Source organism: Pogoniulus pusillus, chromosome 8 (assembly GCF_015220805.1).
Source record: "Pogoniulus pusillus isolate bPogPus1 chromosome 8, bPogPus1.pri, whole genome shotgun sequence".
Classification (NCBI taxonomy): domain Eukaryota; kingdom Metazoa; phylum Chordata; class Aves; order Piciformes; family Lybiidae; genus Pogoniulus; species Pogoniulus pusillus.
In genome coordinates, this window is record NC_087271.1 from 17,030,141 (window position 1) to 17,053,702 (window position 23,562).

Sequence of the window (23,562 nt, forward strand, 5' to 3'; positions counted from 1 at the left end):
GTCTGGGCAGCAGCAGCAAAGGAGACAGATCCCATGGTAAATCCAAATGGAGTGAGGAAAAGAAGGCAAAGACAGGATATCTGGTGATACTAATTGGAGCAAATTAATGCATTTGTTATTAGGCATGAAAAGAACAGTCTGGAAGCTCCAAAAGACGTTAGGAGGTGGAAGAAATATGTAATGGACTAAGAATAACAGTCCTAGCCCCTCCTTAGTCTAAAATAATTTGTGTCCGTAATTACGTGAATTATTTCTTCTAAACAGATTAGATTTTTAAGTGGACAGATTCAGAACACAAGGACTTTTGATTCTGTTCTTGCTAGACCCTGAGCACATAATTTGCTTTCTGTACAGCAGCATCATACTCTCAAAGACTTTGGGCTACAACTGACTGTTTTTGCTATGTGGTCCCTAAACAGGTAAAATTGTGGTTGATAGCCACAACCGTAGAATATTTTTTCATCTTAACCACAATTGTAGAATATTTTGTCATCTTGTGATGATTGAAACAGAAATTCTCTCAGAGGTTATCCTTAATATTTTATTTGTTTTGCTTGTTTGCAAACAACTGTTATTCAAAGCTGCTGTATACAGAACCAGCAATTCTTCAGAAGGCTTAAGAGCAGTCCTTATGATTTCATTTTACTTAGGCATTACTCTTTACTTTGTATCCCGAAACATAAAGTAACTGTATTCTCTTTACCAACAATACATTACATAACATCTACCTGTTGGGGGGCAGATTTTCCTCACTGCTACTGTATCTGAAACCTACAATTACTTTGTGTGAAAGCTTATAGCAAAGCTCCTCTCCTCGCCATCTTCGAAGCAGGTAGCAAACCTTATTATACTGGAGCAGATTACTGCTAATGCTACTCGAATAAACTAGTTTGAGCAGGAAACGTTGAAATTACAGAGGTTTATCAGCGAGCAACAGGCATGAAGCTGACGCAGAATTCCCAAAGGCAAGGAAATGCCATACCGCTACTTTTGCTGGGACAGACTCGCTGGGAAGCCTCGCGTTGCTTCGTCCCTGCTCCAAAATGAAAGTAACTTGGCGTCGGGGAACGTCTTACACCATACGACGCCAAACCAATGCTGTTCATTGAGCTGCAGCCGCTTCTCCCGAAGCTTGTCGAGTTTCAGTCCCATACCTGGACTCCCCGGGCGCAGGCAGTGTGTGCTTGGCGCGGCCCCTTTAAAGGAGGCGGGTTCAGTGTTGCTTCCCGGCCGGCTGAAGCAGATTCACTTCCAGGTCGGGAGGAGTAAAAAACGGGGGGAAGGGGAAAAAGAAGGGGAAAAAAAAAGGAGCAAGGCTGCCGGGACCCGGTTCGCTGGGCGCTCGTCGCCGGCACCCAGCGCCACGATGGTAAGTGAGCGCCGCGGGCAACGCCGGGCCGAGGAGCCGCCAAGGAGCTGGGGATGGGGATGGAGTGGACTGTCGGGCAGGCAACCCTCTGCCCCAGGGTGACAGCGGCCGGCCGAGGGCAGATGAGGGGAAGGGGCCGCGATGGCGGCGCCTTGAGTCCTGCTCCCTCAAGCAGGTGAGGCAGTTGGCCGGAGCGGGCTCCGGTGCACGCCGTTCCTCCTGCACCTCCTGCTGCTGCTGCTGAGGGGCAAAGGTGGGAGCGACCCTGTGGGGCCGCGGCGGCTCCGTCCCCTCACGCACACACGGAGCCGGGCCGGCAGCTCTCGCTCCCCTTCATGTTGTGTAATCGCCGCGGCTGCCGCCCTACCGATTATGTAAAAGGACAATCGAGACCCAGCCGAGAGGAGGCTGGAGCCCCGCACGGTGCGAAGGGGCAGCAGCAGCCGCCCTTCCCCATGTGCGCCGTATCACCAGAGGGTGATGGCCGGCCTGGCCTCGCTGCCGCTAGCCTGCTCCTCTCAGTAGCACCTTGTGGGGCCGCGGAGCGGCGGCTTTCCGCCGCACAGGACTAGGGGGCAGCTCGGCGGGCAGCGCTCCTTGGCCGGCGTGAAGGGCAGGGCAGGACAGGGCGGCCGCCTGTGCCTTCCCCGGCCTGGGCCCAGTGCAGCCCTCGCACAGCGCCGGTCCCAGCAGGACGTTCTTTGTGTGTGGGCTTTCTGGGGAGAGCCGTGACCCTGGAAGCGGGGTGCCTGCGGGGTGCACAGTGCCTAGGCCTCCCTGCCCTGTGTGTTGTGCCCCACCGAACGCTTGCAGTGTGGAGACAGCCGGAGCTGGCGGCCGGAGGCTGCCCGTCTGTTGCAGGCAGGCCTTAGAGCACGGCATATGGGCGCTGCTTTGCTGGCTTCTCTCAGAGATGAGTGTGCATATTCGCTTTCAAAGGACTGGCAGGACCTCCCTGGGTTATGTGCGCTCATCTCTAGTTATTGAAAGCTTAATTTCCTGTAATCCCCTAATAAACTTTATCGTTATTTTAAAAGTAGGTCCCTTTTGTCCCGCTGTTCTGTTCAGCAGACTAGGGTAGAATTTCATTGTCTGATTTTTAGATCTACTGACATCTACATCTGTGGCAAAATTTGAATTCGTGGCATTTTCGTGCCCCCTCGTTGCTGTGCTGAGACAGCTTCACCTCACTGGCTTTTTTCCCCGTCTATAGCTTTTATTCACAGTACTGTATTTATAGGCAGCATTTGTCTCTCTCACCTCTTGATCTGCACAGCTAAGAAAAGCAGGGTTATTTTTTCCTGCTCCCAACATGATTCCCCCCCTCCCCAGCATTCTGGTAGCTGTTACGTTCAAACTGAAATGGTGCAGGTATCTCTTAATAGAAGTAGCCTTATGAGGTTGCCGTGTGTCTTGGGAAGTGACCTAATGCTTCTCCTGTTGCCTTCTATGGCTGCCTCACGCTGCTTTCTTGTGGCTAAGCAAACCATACAGGTTCTTCTCTCTAGTCGTTTCTACTTGCTGAACTCATCTGAAGTTTTTCATATTGGTCCTAAAATAGATGGCCTCACTACAGTTTAATGTGACACTATTTAATTTCAGACCTCGTATGATTCCTGCCAACTTTATATCAACAACAGCTTTAATCAGTATGTCCCCACTTCTGCTGGAATAGTTTAATATTAGATTTAATTTCTGAGTGTAATCTGCCCTTGAGCTTTCTTCAGAACATAAGCATTCTTTTAACCTAGGTTGTGGAATTGTCCAGTTTTCACTGCCTTACCTTTACTAGCATGTAGACGAGTTTCAATGACCGTTGCTTGAGTTGATATTTCTTGATCTTCTTAAAAATGTCTGTTTAAAGTACGTAAAGTTTTGGGACTGTGGAGAGGAGGAAAACAGTTAGAAACATGGTGTGACCAGCACCAAAGACTAAGGCTCTAAGTTACCTCTTACTTTCCTACTGACCTGTTAAGAGCAGCAGAAAATCTCTCATCCCGCATTCCATTGCCTTCTTTGAGATGTACCTGCGTGGAGACCTTCCACCTATGGATTTTGTCATACTGAGTCTGTAGTCAGATATAAAAATTGGGGAATATATCACAGAACTATCGGGGCTGGAAGGGACCTCAAGGATCATCCAGTTCTACCTCCCCATGCTATGGGCAGGGACACCTCACACTGGATCAAGTTGCCTAAAGCCACATCCATCCTGGCCTTAAAAATATCCATGGATGAGGCTTCTACCACCTCCCTGGGCATCCTGTGTCAGTGTTTCACCATCTAATCTAAATCTGCCCTTCTCTAGCTTGGAACCGTTCTCCCCACTCCTATCACTACCTGACACCCTAAAAAGTCCCCCTCCAGCTTTCTTGTAACCCTGTTCAGATACTGGAAGGACACAATAAGGTCTCCTCAGAGCCTTTTGTTCTCCAAACTGAACAACTCCAACTATCTCGATCTGCCCTCATAGGAGAGGTGCTCCAGCCCTCTGATCATCCTTGTGGCCCTTCTCTGGACATGTTCCAGCACGTCCATATTTTTCTTGTAATAGGGGCTCCAGAACTGGACAGGTTTGCTGATTTATTCCAGTTACTTTAATATGTCTCTTGAAGCTCTTTTTTTTTTTTTCCCTCTTTTTTTTTTTTTTTACCTGCATATTGAAATACAGATTAAATAAATTCCAACAACATTGCATTGAAGGAGTTTTCAAAATAAGCTCTTGGAGGTAGAGAGCTGCAGCAGTGTGTGAGCTATAATCTCACTGGGTGCCATCATGTTGAAGCAGGTATTCCATTTCACTCCACTAATGGCTTGGGTTACTGTTAGATGCCAGCAGCCAGGCAGTTTGTTCCCAACACCCTCCCGGACACTTTGTTTGCCTTGGAAAAACTGAGCACTTTTAAAGCTATCTTTTCAAAAGTATTAATGTCAGTAAGGTTTCAAAAGCCCATCTAAATGCAGTTACTCTGCCTTTTATGCTGTTTGTAACCTGGCTGGTTTTAGGTATGTCACTCTTCTAATCTGTGTTTTAGCTGAGGAAGGTGCCTGGGTTTTCATCATGTCCTGTGCAATTCTGCCTTCTGGGGAATTTATTTGTGTGTGTGTATATATATGTTTATTGTTGGTGTTCTGTTTGTTGTTTTTGTTTATTTTTTTCTGGCCACTGAATTGATTTTGTATAATAAAAAAATGAGGTTGCATGGAAATGCCAGATAATTAAGATGTCTGTGAAGGTATCAGCTGTACATAATAAAAGTTCTACTCGGGTATTGCTGGGTGATCTTTATTTAAAATGAAAAGAAATGCTGTGCTGACACACATTGACAGTGTCTCGTCAGACTGTTGCAACCAGAAGATGCACCTAGCTGAAAAGAAGTGCTGGGTTTGTTTTCAAGATGATGTCCAGAAGCACAGCTAGAGGAAGGAACCACTTTAATCCTAACCTGCCAAGGGCTTGAACCCAACAGAATGCTTTTATTGTGAGGTCTTTAACTGCCCAGTGTTGTCTTTAAGTAAAGAGAAGCTGAGAAAAGGAATGCCACTGGCTCACATAAAAGGTTTATAGACTACATCCAAACTGTTCTGTTTTAGTAGCAGTCACTCTAGGAAACTTTTTATGATGCTTGTCAAAGGACTTTATTAGGTGCAGATAACAGTGCCCAGCCTCTGCCCAGCTTACCTCAGGAGCCTTCCTTAAGTGTTTCTTCAGCCTTCTGGCAACAAGCTGAAGAAACACTACGAAGTTCTCCTCTAGCTGATAGAAGTGGAGCTAATACAAAAGATTCTCTGCTGTTTGCAAGCGTGATTGATCCTTGTTTGTGGATTGTTTGTTTTGGTTTGTTTTTTTATTATATGGAGATGTCCTGTATGGGCTTCAAAAGGGATTGCTTTTTATGACAATTAAAACACCATCCCCAAATTACAGATTAGAGGTACTAGCTGGAAAAAAAATAGCTTTCTGAGTCATTTGCTAGCAGCCTATCTGCAAGCCTAAAAATTCTTTTTGTAGTTTGCTCACTTCTTTTATATATAAAAGGGGTTTAGCTTTTCTGGCAGAAATTATGGAACAATGCCAGAAAGACTGAAGACAGCCAAGCCTCTGCTTTTGTTATATTTAAGCAGCAAATTGGAAGCACTGTTGGGAGATGAGGATATCTTTGCTTCAGTGGGAATAATTTTCATGTTCCTTTGAGCAAGGACTGTTGATTTGTGTCGTATGTGTCCTGGATATGTGTATTAATTTCAGGTTAAACAGAAAAGGTTTTCTTCTCATTTAAAAAATACACTGTTTTAAAATAGTTGGACGTTTTGCCTCATCAGAAATACTTCAGGCATTGCTGCACATTCTGGAGAAACAAAATGTGTTTGCAGTTCTCAATTCTGTTCGTCTTCTTTGTATCAGGTTAAGACTGGAGGCAGCTAAAGCTATTGTTTTCTGGTGATGTGAGGAAGCAGCATCACAAAGTAGCTTCTGTTGCTTCAACACTAAGATGTAATAATCAGGATTTTAAAAAAGTAATAAAAGTTAAGCACTTGGCAAAACAAGGTCAAAGGAGTTGGAAGCTGCAAGATTGGAATGGTTTGGAGTTTCTAGTTCTCAAACCTGTACCTAAGTCTTCACTGTATCTCTTCTTACTGTTGTCAATACATGACTCATTAAAGATAGCTCCATTCCACCTTTTCCCTAATGTGGTACCTCCCAGGCTTCAGATAGAATCACAGAACCTTAGAGGCTGGAAGGGACCTCCGGAGATCATCCAATCTCCCTGCCAAAAGCAGGATCCCCTAGGATAGTTTGCATGGGAATGCATCTAGGTGGGTTTTGAAAGTCTCCAAAGAAGGAGACTCCACAACTCCTCTGGGCAGCCTGTGCCAGGGCTCTTGTCACCCTCACTGTAAAGACGTTTCTCCTCATGTTGAGCTGAAACCTTCTTTGTTCCACTTTGTAGCTGTTGCTCCTTGTGGTATTGCTGCTGACCATCAAAAAGAGGTTGGCCCCAGCCACTTGACACTCACCCCTCAGGTATTTGTACATAGTGATCAGATCTCCTCTCAGTCTTCTCTTCTCCAGACTAAACAGCCTCAGATGCACTTTATCTTCTAAGACTTATTTCTGTAATTTTCTTTATACTTCTTCTATTTTGATATATTGCTCTGCTTCCTTGGTGAGCATATTGGGCAAAAGAAGCAGCAGAAGTGAAATGAGCCAGGAAAGAGGTGAATTTCTGCAGAACTTTCAGCAGAAAAGGCAAGATAGAATTTTTCCTACGGATGAGATCTGGCACCAGTTGATGCTGTTATTCCCAGAGTTGTCTGGGGGAGTGCGTACCAGTCACTTGGCATGCCCTGTGTGCTGCTGGGGCGATTCACAGTGCTGGAGTCATTCTTGATGTTGATGAATGTGTGACTGGAAACAGTAGGCTATTATTAGCCACGTCAGAAAAATCCTCAGATATTTTCCTGTGTCAATCAATACAGCCTCAATCTCTGAGGGGAAAGTTCAAGTTCATGTCCTGCCGGTCCTTTCTACCCAGGGCTCTACACCAGGTGATTTTTCAGGTGCTTAGAATAAAGAGGAGGAAACTGGTTTCACAAACCAGAAGGAATACTGTAAGAGTTGTTACTTTATTGCTGTGCAAAATTTGTAACTAAAGTAGTTATTGTGGAGTTTCCTTTTTTGATCTGAGCTGCTCTTTTCAGTGTCAAAAATTGCTCCCACGAACGTGTTAAACTTTCTGCCTTTCTGATGTAGGTTGGTAGCAGACCTGTAATATGGGTTGACTTCACTGAAAAAGAAATACTTTAAATGAAGAAGTAAAATCTGACTTAAAATCTTCCTTCAGTCTGTGTTGATTAATTCCTAGTAGACTTCATACATTCAAATGATCTTAACTAGCAATTACTTTTCTTCCTCTGTGAATGCAAGCAGGGCTGAAGCACAACACACCAGGCTGAGTGAGGCTCTAGAAGTGAGTGGGGAAGGGCAGTGCCTATCGGTTTGTGTGGCTCTAAGGGGGGAGACATCTCTTTATGTAATATTTGCCTGTTGCAGTGAGAATCAGACCAACAAAAAAGAAAGCTTTACCTGTCCTCTCCCGGGAGAGAGCAATGGAAGCCTCATTCAATGACTACTAACTCTTCTCTGTGTTGTTGTGTTTTGCGTATGACAGGAGGAAGCTTCTCCTTACTCTTTGCTTGATATCTGCTTGAATTTCCTGACTGCCAACCTAGAGAAGTTCTGCACGGAGAGGCAGGATGGGACGCTGTGCTTGCAGGAGCCAGGAATGTTTCCTCAAGAAGTGGCTGATCGGCTGCTGCGGACAATGGCGTTCCACGGTAACAGCCATTTGGGGTGGGGTGGGGCACCAGTGCAAATGCATGACTGGAGTGGGGAGGCTGCAGCTTTGGTGTCAAAAACTCTGTTCCTTATTCTCTTCCTAGAGGATTTCAGTTATTGTCACTTTGCCACTGCTTCAGCTGAGTGTCACATTGCCTGTGGCTCTAAACAGAGTCATAGTATCATAGTATCTTAGTGAGTCCCTTGCTTTGAGTCTGTGGCTGTAACTTAATGTTCCTTTGACTGAACATTTTTTCAGTCACTTGAAAGAAAAGATTTCTTTGATTCTCCTACTTCTAGCAGCACTCAAATATTTCAATATCACAGAGCAACAAACTGAATTTTCTTTACTGCATATCCTTGTGATTGAACTAGGAAATCTCCTGACTTCCATCAAAATAGTTTCTCATCTCTTCCAGGCCTCTGATGAAGAGGGATCCTTTGCTTGAAAACGGTCAGTCATAGGAGCAGTTTAAACATCTGAAGTTCTTACCCTGTAGGTACTGGCCTGTCATGCTCTCTGCCAGTGTGTTTTGAGGAGAGGGCTGCCATCTCTTGAACCAAATTCTAATTACTTAGTTTATTGACCTTTTCTGCTGGGTACCCATTGCTTTCTCTGCAGCAGAGAGATGCCCTGGCTGCTTGGTCAGATATGCCTCAACCGTTTGCTCTTTACAGCGATATCCTTAATATTTATTAGGTTTTGTCACAGAGACAGCTGCTAACTCAAGGCTTCAGGCTGTGCTGGAAATTGTGTTTTTATTAAAACCTTTTCATTATCAGTTTCTTTTCTGTGTTCAGTATGCTTGGAGACTGGAAATAAGGCCTAGGAGTGGTGGCATTAATAACCTTCCAGAGTGAAGCTAGAAGAACACGTTCTTCCTACTTGGCTTGCACGGCTATGCCCTCCTCATCTAGCTTCTTGTACAGCACTACTCCTGTTGATAGGATACAAATAAGAAATCCTGGTGTTTTCAGTGTGGTTGGGATAATCCTGTGCATGGAAAGAAATGCATTATTTCAATTAGAATGTTGCCAGTATGCCAGCAAGACTGCTTGGGCAGTCTTCTTGCTACAGAGGCAAAAAGCAAATGATCTCAAGCAAGCTGGTTAAATTTCCTTTGATCATTGCTATCTTTCTTTCCTTCCCACCTCTTCCTTGTCCTCCTCTTTCTCCAGTTTGAATCACTTCTTTCTCACATTCAGCTTGTTTCTGAGCAACACTCCTACCCTCTGTGAGAGATATGGAGAAGAACTTAATTAGCTTAGGTTAATGTATTGGTCCTACTTAGGAATTCAGTCAGATGCTGGATTAAGCAATTCAGCTAAAGCAAGATAAGAACTGATCATTGACTGCTGGTGCTTTCTTGAGGTTACTGGAGATGTAACCATGGAAGACCTCTCAGAAGTTCTGTTCTGAGCAGCTTCCTAAGCAGTTCAGTCAGGAAATCTAGATAATACGGGCAGCAGTCTGGAATTTTTTTTTTAATGTATCCACATTTTGTTTGTGTGTTCCATGTTGGAACCAAACAGGTACTGTGCATGTACTGCCTTTGCATTTATCACAGAACTGTCAGGGTTGGAAAGGACCTCAAGAATCATAAAGTTCCAAGCCCCTTGCCATTCGCAGAGACACCTCACACTAGACCAGGTGGCCCAGAGCCACATCCAGCCTGGCCTAAAAACTTCCAGGGATGAAGCTCTCACCACCTCCCTGGGCAAACCGTTCCAGTGTCTCACCACCCTCATGGTGAATAACTTCTTTCTAACCTCTAATCTAAATCTCTCCTCCTCCAGATTGGATCCATTCCCTCCAGTGCTATCACTGCCTGACACTCTTCAGGTTTCTTGTAGCCCCCTTCAGATACTGGAAGGCCACAGTAAGGTCTCCTCAGAGCCCTCTTTTCTCCAAACTGAATAACCTCAGCTCTCTCAGCCTGTCCTCATTGGAGAGGATCTCCAGCCCTCTGATCATCCTTGTAGCCCTTTTCTGGACATGTTCCAGTACGTCCATATCTTTCTTGTAATAGGTGCTCCAGTCTATTGTCTTCTCAAAGTGATACCATCATCATCTAAGTGGAATCTGCAGCACTGGCTTTTGGGATCAGTGCTATAGTGGTCCCTGATAATGAATTTCCACTTGGCTACGAATTTCCTTTTGTTAACCCTTTGCAGCCTTAGGTTAGTGACGCTGTGCAAGCCTGGGGCCGAGCACTAACACTGTTTCCCATCAGGGCTGCTTAACGATGGGACCGTGGGCATCTTCCGGGGCACCCAGATGCGCCTGAAGCGAGCCTGCATCCGCAAGGCCAAGATCTCTGCCGTGGCCTTCCGGAAAGCCTTCTGCCATCACAAGCTGGTGGAACTTGATGCTACTGGGGTAAACGCAGATATCACCATCACAGACATTATAAGTGGACTCGGCAGCAATAAATGGATCCAACAAAACCTGCAATGCCTCGTGCTGAACTCACTGACTCTGTCCTTGGAAGACCCGTACGAGAGGTGCTTCAGTCAGCTGTCTGGGCTGCGTGCACTGAGTATCACCAATGTTCTGTTCTACAACGAGGACTTGGCAGATGTTGCTTCTCTTCCTAGATTAGAAAGTCTGGATATATCGAACACCTCTGTCACCGACATAACAGCGCTCCTCACCTGCAAAGACCGCCTCAAGTCCTTGACCATGCATCACCTGAAATGCTTGAAAATGACCACCACTCAGATTCTGGATGTTATCAGAGAACTCAAATACCTGAACCACCTTGACATTTCAGATGACAAACAGTTCACATCAGACATAGCTCTGCGTTTGCTGGAGCAGAAGGATATCTTGCCCAACCTGGTGTCTCTGGACATTTCTGGACGGAAGCATGTTACGGATAAAGCCGTAGAGGCCTTCATCCAGCAGCGCCCCACCATGCAGTTTGTAGGACTTCTGGCTACTGACGCGGGCTACTCCGAATTCCTGACAGGAGAAGGAAACCTAAAGGTTAAGTGGGGGAGTTAATTTTACTGAAAAATGGCAATGTGCTGGAAAAATAGAACTGGTAATGTGTAACAAATGTATGTGGCTGTCACAGGAGGAGGCCATAGATACTTTTTTTGGTAACTGTTAATTGTAATTGCTGGCTTTGTGTCAGATTCTTACTTAATCCTGGCACAGAAACTGAAACCGCCTGATTTACATGGTACTGTTGTAAAAAGCATCTCTCTTCATTGCCTTTTCAGTGAGCTTTAGCATAGCAGATCTAAAAGAGCCAAACTTATAGTCTGAAGTCAGTCCCTGGAATAATGTTCTCTGGATCTCAGCAAAATGTCTAGCATGAGGCAGCAGTGTGCAAAAGGTGGAGGTACAATTTGCATAAGCTTTGAGCAGTTCATAATTAACACAGCAGATAGAATAAAATGTATTAACAGAGCTGCTCTTCTACTCCATCACCACTTCTGTTTCTTATTACAATAGTTCTACCCACCTGGAAAGATCTCTTGGTGATGAACATATAAGAAGCAACGACTTCTTCTTCCTGAACAGCTCCTAAAGTATTCAGCTCCTTAGGATGAGCCGATGCTGGCAGAAGTGCATCTGTTTATCTTTTAGTGCCAGACAATAGGACCCCATGCCCTGTGCTGTAGAACATGCATGCACATGCTGGAGAATGAGCCTTACTTACTCTGTCCTTGCTGGGAAGGGGTCAGAAATACAGAACAAATAATTGTTATAGACATGCCAGTGTCAGTATTATATCACCTTTGAGTTTAGTTTTCTGTTGTGCCATAAGGATGATGGAAACAGCAGATGAAATGAGGAAGAGTGTGCATAATGTGCCCATAGTTTAGTCTGCCTCCTGTGCAAGTTCATGTTTGCACTTCAGTTTTGAAGTTCAGAATGCTCTTGTTCTAGGCAAGTGAGATTACGTAGCTACATAACTGTATAATCATTTTTCCCCCTGGAACTTTCAACAGCTCTTACTGGCTAGGTCTCTTGAATACTTGATAATCACAGCTTATAGTGATGTATATGAGTGTCAAAATACATAGGGGGGGAAAGCAAGGTCCCGTTTGGCACGATGATGTACAGCATCAGGAACTGACACCTAATATTTGGGATGAAACAGTTCTGTGTAATCCTTGTTCTTTCCAGTGCATGCTTCATACTAGTGGCTGTGTTGTGAAAAGGCAGGGAGGAAGAAGGTTCTAGTGATGGAACTGTAGCAGTGCAGTTAGCCAAAATATACCTTGTTGTTCTTTCTTCTTTCTTTTTCCTTTTAAAGCATAGTTGTCAAGAAGAGACTCTAAGCAGCAAACTGGGTTGTTTTGCCTTTTGTTGTTGTGTGGCCTGAATTTTTTTTTTTTTTTTTTTGGTGACTGTGCTGAATTATTAATCTGCTTAGTCTAGATACTGCTAAAGAAGAAACAAGGCAGAGCAGTCAGGGAGGCAGCAGAGGTAAACCCTTGCTGTCCTTGCAGCAGTCCTGCAAAGTCTGATGATGGAGTGAACACTGGGCAGACATGAGAGTTGAAAATGTGAAGCCAGGTGAAAATTCTTCCTATGGTGTATAACTGCAAAACCTGTCAGTAGATATGATTGCCCTGCTCTAATCATTAGAGAATATAAAGCAAAATCCAAGTCGGTGTCAGTTCTCTCAAGGCTGCCTTATGTTTCTGGTGGAGCAGTTTGAAAGGACATGGCTCTGTACAGCACAGGATGCACAGAATGTGGCACTTGGATCCCTGAACGTTTGCTTTTCCTTGTGTGGCACATTATGGAGGACTTCTGCATGCTTCTCTTTAACAAACAATGACTGCATCAACAATTCATTGAGCAGTAGGGCTTGAGGAACAAGCCCTCTACACTTACACAACTGACACTTAGCAAGCAGGTAAAATACAGTTAAATGGAAACTGCAGCAGATTGGGAGGTGGAAAAAATTGCAGCTGAGTGTTAACATTCAGAACGTCAGCTCAGCAGCAACTCAGTTTCTAATGCAACCTTGGCCTGTGTTAGCTCATTGGTTAGTTTTCATGTGTATTTGAAGTCTGATTTTTGTGGATTTTTTTGCACGGGTTCTTTAACACAAGGCTTTGTAGTGATAGGACAGGAGCGAGGGGATTTAAGCTGGCAGGTGGTCATGAATGCCCTCTCCCTGGAGGTGCCAAGGCCAGGTTGGATGAGGCCTTGGGCAACCTGGTTCAGTGAGAGATGTCCCATGGCAGGGGGTTTGGAACTAGAAGGTTTTCAAAGTCCCTTCCAATCCAAACCATTCTGTGAATATAGTGCTGCAAAGCTATTGCCACAGCTATAGTTTGCAGGAAACTTGATGAAGACAAAGAATAGAAATATTGCCTTTATTGTTTGAGCTAGAACCTCCAGAATTGTAGCCAAAATACCACCTTCATCAGTTGGTCAGCTGCGTTTGACTGAGTGTTCAGTTGTGCACAGTGCTTTCAGGCATTTGCTGCCACATAAACAGCTCTTGTTAGTGGTGAAGTGCTGCTTCTACCGAGTGGTTTCATAAAGCTTTGCTAAGGAGGTGCCTTAAGCCAAAATTAGGCTTCAAATGTGGATTATTCTTCATGAAGAATGATGGAATGTTGTATAGTTGTGGGTTAATTTGTCCAGATAAAGGCATCTGTTGCTTACTGAAGGATTTGGCTAAAAATATCACCTCTTTTGGAAGTGCAGCTTCACACTTTCTAAGAACAAATTCTTTTAAGCAAAATCGATGTCACCTTGAACTAAAGATGATTGCTCTGTTCACAGGTGTCAGGGGAAGCCAACGAAACTCAGATCTCTGAGGCGCTGAAGCGCTACAGCGAGCGAGCCTTCTTTGTGAGAGAGGCACTCTTCCATTTGTTCAGCCTCACACATGTCATGGAAAAAACAAAGCCTGAAATTTTAAAGGTAAAATAACTCACTTTTGCCATGCATTGTTCCTTAAACTGAGCCCACCCCCAAACCCTTGTGGCATTTATTTGATAAGCTTTAGATATTTTTCTTTTTTTTTTGACTGTGATTTTTAAGATTTGTAATATTAGATGAAAAAGGAACAGCTTTTTAGATAGTGGTGATGTAGAAGATGCTCTGTAGTGTTTTATTAGGTAAAATCCAGATGGGCTAATAGTATCTAAATTAAATAGCACTAAGTTATTTTTTTCATGTAATTTTAATATAATAGGAAGCTTTCTTTGGGTCCCAAATTCTGTTTCTAGAACATACCTGTGCTGGTCAACTAAGAGGTCCGTTTAGTCTTATTTCCCAATTGCAGCAGTACCTTTTGTTGATGCTTACACAATTGTAATAACAAGGGGGTAATTCAGTGATATTTCACTCTGTGGCCACCTTCTAGTATGATAGCAATTTAATAAATATCAGTGTATTATATTGGGTTTAATTTGGAAAAATCCTAGAAACTTCCATAGAAGTCCATCCCAGGCATTGACATTCTGTGTTTAGGGTATCAGAGATGGGATCACTTTTACTGTGGTGGTAAAAAGAGGCATCAGTAGGACAGATGGTGTTTGTTTTTCTCATCTTCATCGATGTTGAGCAAGTGACCTTGGATGTGTTGGCTGCACTACCAAAAAGACTTTGGCAGTCAATAACCAATAAGAAGAGTGTTTTCTTAGATGAGATCACAGCCAACATACATGGCCAAGAGTGTAATTCAGGAGGAAGCCATGCAAAACGTGTCCTGAGCCAGCAGCCTGGGACGTGATCTGAAATGGCTAGTCACCAAACAGCAAGTCACTATGTTGTTCCTATTATGCTGCAGAAACTATGTCCCACCTCATTCTCCTCTGAAAGAGTTTGATGGTTCTGCTCCTAGTGTGTAAAGTGAACTCTGGATCTTTCTAGGAATCTCTTCAATTTTGTGCAGCCTCTCCTTTGAGACACTGTTGATAGCAGTGCAAAAGGACTTGGAGAGATAGGAGCTGTCAATTTTGAATCATTAACTCTCAGAAGGAACATTTCCTTCTGCTCAAAATCAGACCAGATGGAATTTTCATTTTAGGAAAAGGGAAGCAGAAGCCGGGTGCTGTGAGTCATTGCTGGGGGCTCCAGCAGCAGTGGATTGCTCTTGGGGGATGAACGCATGTCCCTAATGTGGGCCAAACTTTTTCATTTCAGCTTGTGGTTATTGGAATGAGAAACCACCCCCTGAACCTACCTGTACAGTTAGCAGCAAGTGCATGTGTCTTTAACCTGACCAAGCAGGACCTGGCAGCAGGCATGCCTGTGCGCCTCCTGGCTGATGTCACCCATTTGCTCCTGAAGGCCATGGAGCACTTCCCAAATCACCAACAGGTAAGAGGTGAAATGTCTTCGTTCCCTATCTTGTGGACATACCTTTGGTGTGATCCACACCTCATTGCCCCATGGCAGTATGTTCAGTATTCAGATCTATGTGTCTCTGACAAGATGACTCTCTTGTGTCTCACAGCTGCAGAAGAATTGCCTGCTTTCACTCTGCAGTGACAGGATCCTCCAGGATGTCCCCTTTAACAGGCAAGTTTTCTGCCTCGGCTACAACTGGTTCTAGTATGGCAGAAGGATTTTCTCTTTGTTTGTTCCTTCAGAACGTTTGTCTCTGCTCTCAGTTTTGCTCGGCGTCAGTCACCCCAGGCCTACATTGTTTTGGGCCTGTAATTGACAACTGAACGTAGATCTGCAAGGTATAAAGATGGGGTTTGCTTCACCTGTGTGTGATAGAAATCAGGATTTCTCTGGGGAGTTATGGGACTGGTTTTTGCAAAGATTTTTTTCTGCTTAAATGCTTTGAAGTGCATTGGTCTGATGTTTCAGAAGAGCATGCCAGATTTTTCTTCTCTCTTTGGAAGAAGTTCCTATGCACTTTGATAGATAATTAGATTAAGAGACCCTAAGCAAACAACTCAAAGCTGCCTGAGGCTTGTGCAGTACTTGTAATTTCACTCTGTATTTCTACATGTTTTGGTGCAAGGCATACTACTTCTGGTTTCTTTTGTCTTGCATGAATTTCTATCTGATGTGTTATCTAAGTACATATTCCTCTTACTAAGAATTACGGTACCTCTGAAAATTAAGTTTATTTCTAACTTCCAGGTTTGAAGCAGCCAAACTTGTTATGCAGTGGCTGTGCAATCACGAAGACCAAAACATGCAGAGGATGGCTGTAGCTATAATTTCCATTCTTGCTGCAAAGGTATGGACCTGAAGCTTTGAGCTGAGGTAACATTTCTAAAGTCTCAGAAAATCATTGATATGCTTTTGTTTGTTTGGCAGCTTTCAACAGAGCAAACAGCTCAACTTGGAGCAGAACTCTTCATTGTTAGGGTAAGTCAGACACTTTCCTGATGGTCAGAAATAGCATCCTCTCCAGCTGGTCGTGCCAACAGTATTCCTGAAGGTACAGATTAAAGTTAAGGAGGTAGAATTCTAAGAACACATTAACTGGTGTGAATTTCAGAGCTCTTTAGGAGAGAAAAGCCCAGAGAATTTGTTAGGGATGGTACCAGAGACAGTGGCAATGAGATGTGTTAGAACAGATGGAAAAGGAGCTGAAGTGGAAAAACTTTGACAAAGTAAAATAGTAACCCAAAAATCTCTTGGTTGGAAATGCATTGTGTGAGACAAGAGATGTTCCAGAGGGGAACACCTGAAGTAAACGGTTGGTGCTGTTAGTGTTCATGTGGTGTCGAGAGGTGTGTGGATGATATTGTGCTGTCCAAGTACTGCCCGTGTAATTATGGTGAGAACAGAGGAGTTCCTCTAGCAGACAGACTCGTTCAAAGAGCAGGTGAAAAGTTTACTAGCTGAGGTTTCTTTTGCGTAGAGTGACCCTAAACAAGTAGGTCTTTACTCTGCACATGGGTGATAGCTGTGCATCACTCTGGGCAGTGCAGAGAGAAGCAGAGGAGCTAATGCAATGTTTTGATACACAATCGTCACTGGGAAGGGCTTTTTGTTTTGTTTTTCAGCAACTTCTGCAAATAGTTAAACAGAAAACAAATCAGAATCTTGTAGATACTACCCTCAAGTTCACTCTGAGTGCACTTTGGAACCTCACTGATGAATCTCCAACAACGTGTCGACATTTCATTGAAAACCAAGGGCTAGAACTTTTCATGAGAGTCTTAGAGGTGAGGAGTACTGCTTTTGATGCTGGACTATCAGCATCACTTCAGAACTGACATTCTTTCAGTTAGAAACCAAAATGGTTACCTATGCTTTGTTTCTTTTTTTTTTTTTCCACAGTCTTTTCCATCTGAATCATCCATCCAACAGAAAGTTCTTGGACTTCTGGTGAGATGAAAAAGAAAAAAAAATAAAGGCCTTAAATATGTGTTTTAATATTGATCTATTTTTTGTAAATTACTTTTTCCTGCCTTGAAATTAGTCTCATAATTTTACATTCCTCTTTAATGTTTCTCCTGTGCATTATTCACAAGTGATGTTTTTGGTCCTGTGTTACCAGTTCTGCAGTAGCTAGATTGAATTTGGTGGTTACAATAAGCAAGAAAAGAAAGGGCAGTAAGGGAAGCTTCAGGTGAGTCCAAATGAAAAAAAGCAGGCTGAAAACCCAGTGGGAATCCAGAACTGTGCACTACTGAAGTTGGCTGCAACTGTGGTTGGAAATTTTATAGTTAGCCTTTAAGTTAGTGTAATCTGCATGCTAATGACCTAAAAGGACTTAGGAGAACCTCTTTGTTTTGAGGCAAATTCCTGCAGTAGCCAGGGAAGTTTTCAAAAGCAGAAGTAGTGTTTTGAGATCTGGTGGTCATTTGGATGTATGAAGATCTTCTATCTCTATTTACTCACACAGTGTAACTCAAGTTTGTTTCTCTCCCTCGTGGGGATTTCTTTCCGCTGATATCTTCTCTTTTGTTGTTTTTTTTTGTTTGGTTTTGTTTTGTTTCCTTCCAGAATAACATAGCTGAAGTTAAAGAGCTCCATTCTGAACTAATGTGGAAGGACTTTATAGACCACATCAGTAAATTACTGCACAGCGTGGAGGTGGAAGTTAGTTACTTTGCGGCAGGGATTATTGCGCACTTGATATCTCGAGGAGAGCAGGCCTGGACATTAAGTCGCAGCCAGAGGACATCCCTCCTGGAACAGCTGGTACAGAAATCATAGTGAATTTTGTCATAATCTTTCGTGTTTTGGTCAATGTTTGTATTTAACAATGGGTGTTCTTGGTTCTGTATTTTGCAGCATTCTGCCATTTTGAATTGGCCAACTCCAGAATGTGAGATGGTGGCTTACAGGTAACTATTGTCTTCATTTAGAGTTTGGAAACTAAACTGAGCTAGACTTAAAACCTGTTCCCAAAGTGAGTGAAATGCTAACCAGACGTGGTTTTGTCTGGTGGACAAAGACCTACTGGCTGAAAGTATACAGCATGTGACTTTTCCCTGTGTGACCAGTGAAGGTTAGAGGCTCCTGTAAAAGGAAAATGTAATGTTGTTTCTCTGTTGAAGCTGTTCTCTAATGTCATCCTGCTGCTTTCTTGTTAAAGATGTTCTGCTGCCTGCCTGCTAGGAGACTTGGACACAAAGATTAACCAGCAAGTTTATATAGGCTAGCATCAGGTTAGCACTATCTGTCCTAGGTAAGGAGGCTTGAGACCAAAAAAGTACATCAAAAGGCTCCCCTGATGCATCTAAAACTTGTTTCTCAAGCCCTTTTCCCAGTTAAATCTGTAGCTGAGTGGAGAATGCATGACCTTTGAGATAATAAGACATAGTAGTAAAGTGAGTTGCTGTTCCTCTCCTTTTTTCACAGGTCTTTCAATCCGTTTTTTCCTCTACTTGGCTGTTTCATGACACCTGGTGTCCAGTTATGGGCTGTGTGGGCCATGCAGCATGTCTGCAGTAAAAACCGTATGTATTAAATAACACTACCCTTAAAATTCTTCCTTGTTAGCATGTTAGTCACCAGTGTGGGAAACAGAAGAACTCTTAGGGTACTCACTCCTCTGGAGCAGTAACACTTAGCGGGGGACACTTAAATGGGACAGGAAAAAGGAGTAATGAAAGTTCTTTCTGTCCTTTTTATTTACTGAAGTGTTAGTGCTAAATGTACATTATTCGTTGCAGAATGTGGACATGGGTTAAGGGCAGGTTTGGCTTGAGCAGGGTAATTTATTCAGAAATATAAATATTAATAATGGGCACCAAATATATTTCAAATTAAGAACAGCGATTGCAGCAGTTAGCTGTCTCTTGCTATCAAAACAGAAGTTGTAGGTAATCCTTGTCTCTAATCACCTTTTGGCCATAACTTGCTGTGAGATGAAGCTCAGTTTCATAATCTCTTTCCCCACCTGCAAAATGAGAACACCATTGTCTTGTTTGTAAAATAATTTGAGAGCATATGATGTGGAAAGAAAGAAATCCGCTGAGCATATCTGAGTGAAAGAGTGGTGAAACCTTCCTGGATTTTACTTCTCTTTTTGTACCACAAATATCTGGTGTGATCTGCCAGATAGAAAGTAGCTTTCCTCTTAAGTAGTAAAAGTTATTTCTGTGCCAGTTTTTAACCTTCTTGACAGCAGTGTATTTGTTTATCACTGTTTCTACATCTGTTCAGGACCAAACAATATACATGTCATAATACAGAACTGCAGATGAAGTACTAGTGTCCTGCTCTTTGTAAAGCTTCAAGTGTGCTGAGACAGGGTACACTGTCCAGGGAGCTGTGAGCACTTCACTCATGTTGAAGTAGGCCTGGTCTGACAAAGCTGTTCCACTGCTCACATTCGAGGTAGCAGTTTTGATTAAGGCCCTGTAGCTTTGATCTGTGCCTCAACCCTGTTAAACTAGCATGGTCCTATTTTGTTCTATTTTTGGTGTTTCTTTTTGAGCTTTTCAGCATGCCACAGAGGTTTATGCTGCTCTCTAGAAAGGAGAGCCTGATTTGAGATCAAGGTTAGTTCTCAGAGTAGTTGGTTCCAAAAGCTTCTGGACAAAGTTGCAGGGAAACCAAACATTTGATAGAAAATGCAGTAACTTGCTCTGAGGGAAATTGTGTTTAATTTGGGATGAAGTCTTGGTCTTATGATGCTTGTCACCAAGGAGACTTTTTGCCCTGGAGAGGAGCAGTGTTTCGTTTTAGCCTCTTCTTTTATATGAAGATGAAAAGTAGTCTGGAGTTAATGGGATTCATTTTTCTTGTTTGCTTTTTTCCTCCTTTTGCTGCCTCTGCATATTATGTCCACCTCGAAGAGTAATCTAATAAAAATATTAGTAGCCTGGCAGTAAATATGATCCCCAGTGAAATGCTGCATGTCAGCACTGAACAGCTCTGGTGTTGCCTCACTGAATTGTGAAATTGGGCACCTCTGAGGTAATGCTCTGTGGATTACATTCCAGTATCCTGACCTTCTGGTATCAACTCCTGAAGCTTGCATGTTAATTAAACATTTGTCTCTCTTCATAGCTGCTCCCTGCACATAGCAACACCAGAGCTGGTGTGGGGGTGCTTTGAGTTTTGAAAAATCAGGACCAAGGGTGGAAAGAGAAGTGGAATTTTATCCTGCAAAGGCATTCAGAGCAAAACATAACTAGGTAAAGCTTAGAAACAGTGTTCAGCAAACTGCTCTGGAAGGAACAAGTTTGACAAGCCTGGTATATCTGGTAGCATGTTTTGGTAGAGGTGGTGTTTTAACCTGGATGCTTAGAGAGGCTGATGCTTCTAATTCCCGTTTCTTAACATTTGGGAATGTTGTTTCAAATGGCTGTAGAGGAGACAGAGAGAACATAGTGCATAGGACAATGCAGTTTCCAGTCAGCTAAGACAGATGTGGAAACAGACCTGATGATGATTGATGTCCTGTCCAAACAACTCTGTTGTCACTTGTTAAAGTGTAGACAGTTTAGGGAGCAACTAAAGCTGCTTGCTTTAGGAGGTGAAGGTGAGTCAGATCCATGTTCACACTGACCCTAGGTAATTGCTACGTTTTGCTAATTCCAATTTCAGCTGCCAGGTACTGCAGCATGTTAATTGAAGAGGGTGGTTTGCAGCATTTATACAACATCAAGGAGAATGTCCAGACGGATCCACACGTGCAGAGGATTGCCATTGCCATCCTGGACAGCTTGGAGAAGCACATCACACGCCATGGAAGACCACCTCCCTGCAGGAAACAGCCACCAAGCAAACCAAATTGAAGCTGCAGGTAGAGGAGCGTGAAGTCTTGTCTCTGTAGTAATCCCTTCTGGTGTGTGTGTAGTTGGGAGTAACTCGTAACATAGTGGTCACCATTAAGTGATTTGACAAGCTGCGGTACCCAGAACCTTTGGTGAATGTCCACTTGAATGGCAACTGCAGCTGCAACGTGGAAAGGGTCACTGCTTGAGCTGGTCACACCTGCAGGATTGCTGCTGGCTACGGAGAGTTGGGACTTGTACAGATCAATGTGCACAGCTGGAGAAGGACTCCTAGGAACACCTCAGGTTGTGACTGCTGGGAGAGAGTACTTCCACCCCTACGATTGCCGTTCATACCACTGGTGCAGTTTGGTGTTTGACTAGAATTGTGTGGTTGTGAGATTCAACACTTCTGCAGATTAAAACAAGAGTGCATGCATGCAGGTACAGTGAGACTTGTAAGTAAGGTGACCAGAATGTCCATTCTCTCATAACCCTTCTAAACACAATTTCCTTTGGCCTGCAAGCTGTGTTCCTTCATTTTCCTTCCTGCTACAACAATCCTTTCTGCAGTACAACTCTCCTGAGTCCTCCCTGCTCTCAGTGAGGTGAGGACCAATATTGCATCAGGGAAAGGGGGAAACCTGCTAAAATAAAGCAATAGAAACAGGACGAAGAGGAGACACACTGCTAAAAGGATCAACTAAGCTTGAGATTTTAAACGTGGTAATGGGGTTTTGTTGATGCTCGACTACTTTTGGTTGTGTGTGATAATCTCTTCTGGTTTTAGAATACTGATAGGAAAAGGAAAAGGCTCATTAGAGCAAAACCCTGACTTGCCTTCATCATGAAGGGGATTGCATGTCTTGGTAGGAGGCCCGGGATATTTGGTCACCTTATTTATAAGAGACTAATGATTGCTCTGTTTTCTGTAAATACTCCATTGGTATTGTGCAGTGAATTCTATTTCCCAGCCATCACAGTGCAAACTGCTGCCCAATGTTCCCTGTAAGCTCTATGTCAATTGCCTTGTTCTGTGGAGTGTGAACTTTTTACATAAAGATCTGTTGTTCCAGCTCCTCTCTTGGTTACCTGTGGGTTTCCCTTGCACTGCATACCAGGTGCCTGAGAAAGTACAAGTGAGGGAAGCAAACTGCATGTCCATTCAAATTGAATTTCAGTTAAGGGGCTGGGTTTGTTTATCTGGTTAGTCTCCGTATTTCCATGGCAACTGACTGATACTCAGAGACTCTCCTGTAAATAGATTGGTAATTGAGTTTCAAAAGAAAACTTCTTTCGTAGCTTACCAGCAGGGATGGCTTCTTCATGATGAGCATATTTTACTATTTTTACCTCCTTCCCTCTCCCAGCTTCCATCCTTCAAATAAAAGCATCACTTCTGATCTTCAGTAATCTAGATACTGTGTATTCCAACAGCAGGAATTGAAGCAATATTGTCTCATTGCTTGCTGTGTGAAGATCTAATTTGGCTAGCATCACTTTTTTGTGTGGAGCTGGTTATGCATGTTTTTCTTGAGTTGAAGGTAAAGTGGTTTTAGCTTTGAAAGATGAAGGTGGTTTCGAGTACGACAAATGGTCTTGCAGGCCTTTGCCTGACGCCCTTGAGATATCTGCTGTGGGACCTCACACAATGGAAACTTCGTAGCAGAAGTGGAGCACAAAGCTTGTCCAAACAGCTGTTAATAGAATGAAGATAAATCAATTGCTACAAGATTTTGACATAAAGATGGCAACCCTCCTTCCAGCACTGGTTTCTCCTAGTAACAGGAGAACTTGCTGAAGCATCCTAACTAGGACTGTGGGGCAAAAAGATAATCTCTATGGAGCACAAAATGAATGTGATAGTGGCATCAGGCCAGCTGGTGAAGGTGTCACTTTGTCAAGCTCTGCAACTCACAGGCACAGATTGTAAATGATTTTTCCATGCCCTTCTTGTTTTGTTCCAAATGCTTCAGGCAAAGTGAGCAGAATTCTTTTTAGCTTGAAAGTATGAATGCATACAAGGTCTAAACCCACTAAATTTACTTGCAGGTGAGAGTTGCAGGAAGGTCTCCTCCCATTCCTGTGCAGCTACAGGAGTTCCTGCCAGGGCAGAGTAATTCTGGAAAGAACTTTAAACCCTTTGTATTTCACCTGGGGCATGTGTTGTCTTTTTTTGAAGGCTGAAGATCCTGATTGTGCTTTACCTTTGCAGATCTTTACACAGGAAACTTGCACAGGTATGATCTAATAAGGTTACCTCACCCACAGAACTCTGTTAACTTCTGCTACAAGTATAACACTATTTTGCTTCCAGACATGAAGTGTCCCCAAGCTGCAATGTGGTAAGAGGTTTTGTAAGTGTATTTTGATTAAACCCAGCTTTCTTTAACCATACCAATGCATTTTTTGCTTGAAAGCTCCACTCCAGGAAAGATGACATAGAGCTAAATGGTGTGGCCTGTCTCAGTGCTGGAGAAGCTCTAAGCAGAGGGAGAAAATAACTTCACAGGAGAAAATAGGTAATAGGACAGAGGTAATGTGGCCAAGCTGTCTGGGTGGCTACATCTCTGTGCACCTTCAGGGACTGATAGGAGAGAGCTGCAAGTTCAGTTGTTGGGGTGGCAGCTCAATGTTCTGAGCTGTTCCAAACAGCTCTGGGGGCAAATGCCATGGCTCTGTGTGAATGCTGCTTGCTTTGACTAGTTGGGAAAACACTGAT

General features: G+C 43.5%; 1 protein-coding gene across 1 annotated transcript; it reads left to right on the forward strand.

The window, feature by feature from the left end:
- The first annotated feature begins 1,017 nt into the window (after window positions 1-1,017).
- On the forward strand, window positions 1,018-23,237 carry LOC135177442 (protein zyg-11 homolog B). The gene is made up of 14 exons (XM_064147401.1): window positions 1,018-1,369; window positions 7,543-7,708; window positions 9,944-10,698; window positions 13,471-13,611; window positions 14,839-15,015; window positions 15,152-15,216; window positions 15,793-15,892; window positions 15,973-16,023; window positions 16,668-16,829; window positions 16,945-16,992; window positions 17,614-17,811; window positions 17,905-17,957; window positions 18,475-18,572; window positions 20,671-23,237. Exons 1-14 carry the CDS (start codon window positions 1,367-1,369, stop codon window positions 20,859-20,861), a joined length of 2,208 nt encoding a protein of 735 aa, XP_064003471.1. The 5' UTR covers window positions 1,018-1,366; the 3' UTR covers window positions 20,862-23,237.
- Window positions 23,238-23,562: the final 325 nt, after the last annotated feature.

What these genes read in the sequence shown, in the direction of transcription:
- LOC135177442 (XM_064147401.1), top strand. An exon ending in CAAAGCCTGAAATTTTAAAG is followed by an intron (nt 13,612 to 14,838) that starts GTAAAATAACTC and finishes TTTTCATTTCAG; the next exon opens with CTTGTGGTTATTGGAATGAG. An exon ending in GCATGTCTGCAGTAAAAACC is followed by an intron (nt 18,573 to 20,670) that starts GTATGTATTAAA and finishes TTCCAATTTCAG; the next exon opens with CTGCCAGGTACTGCAGCATG.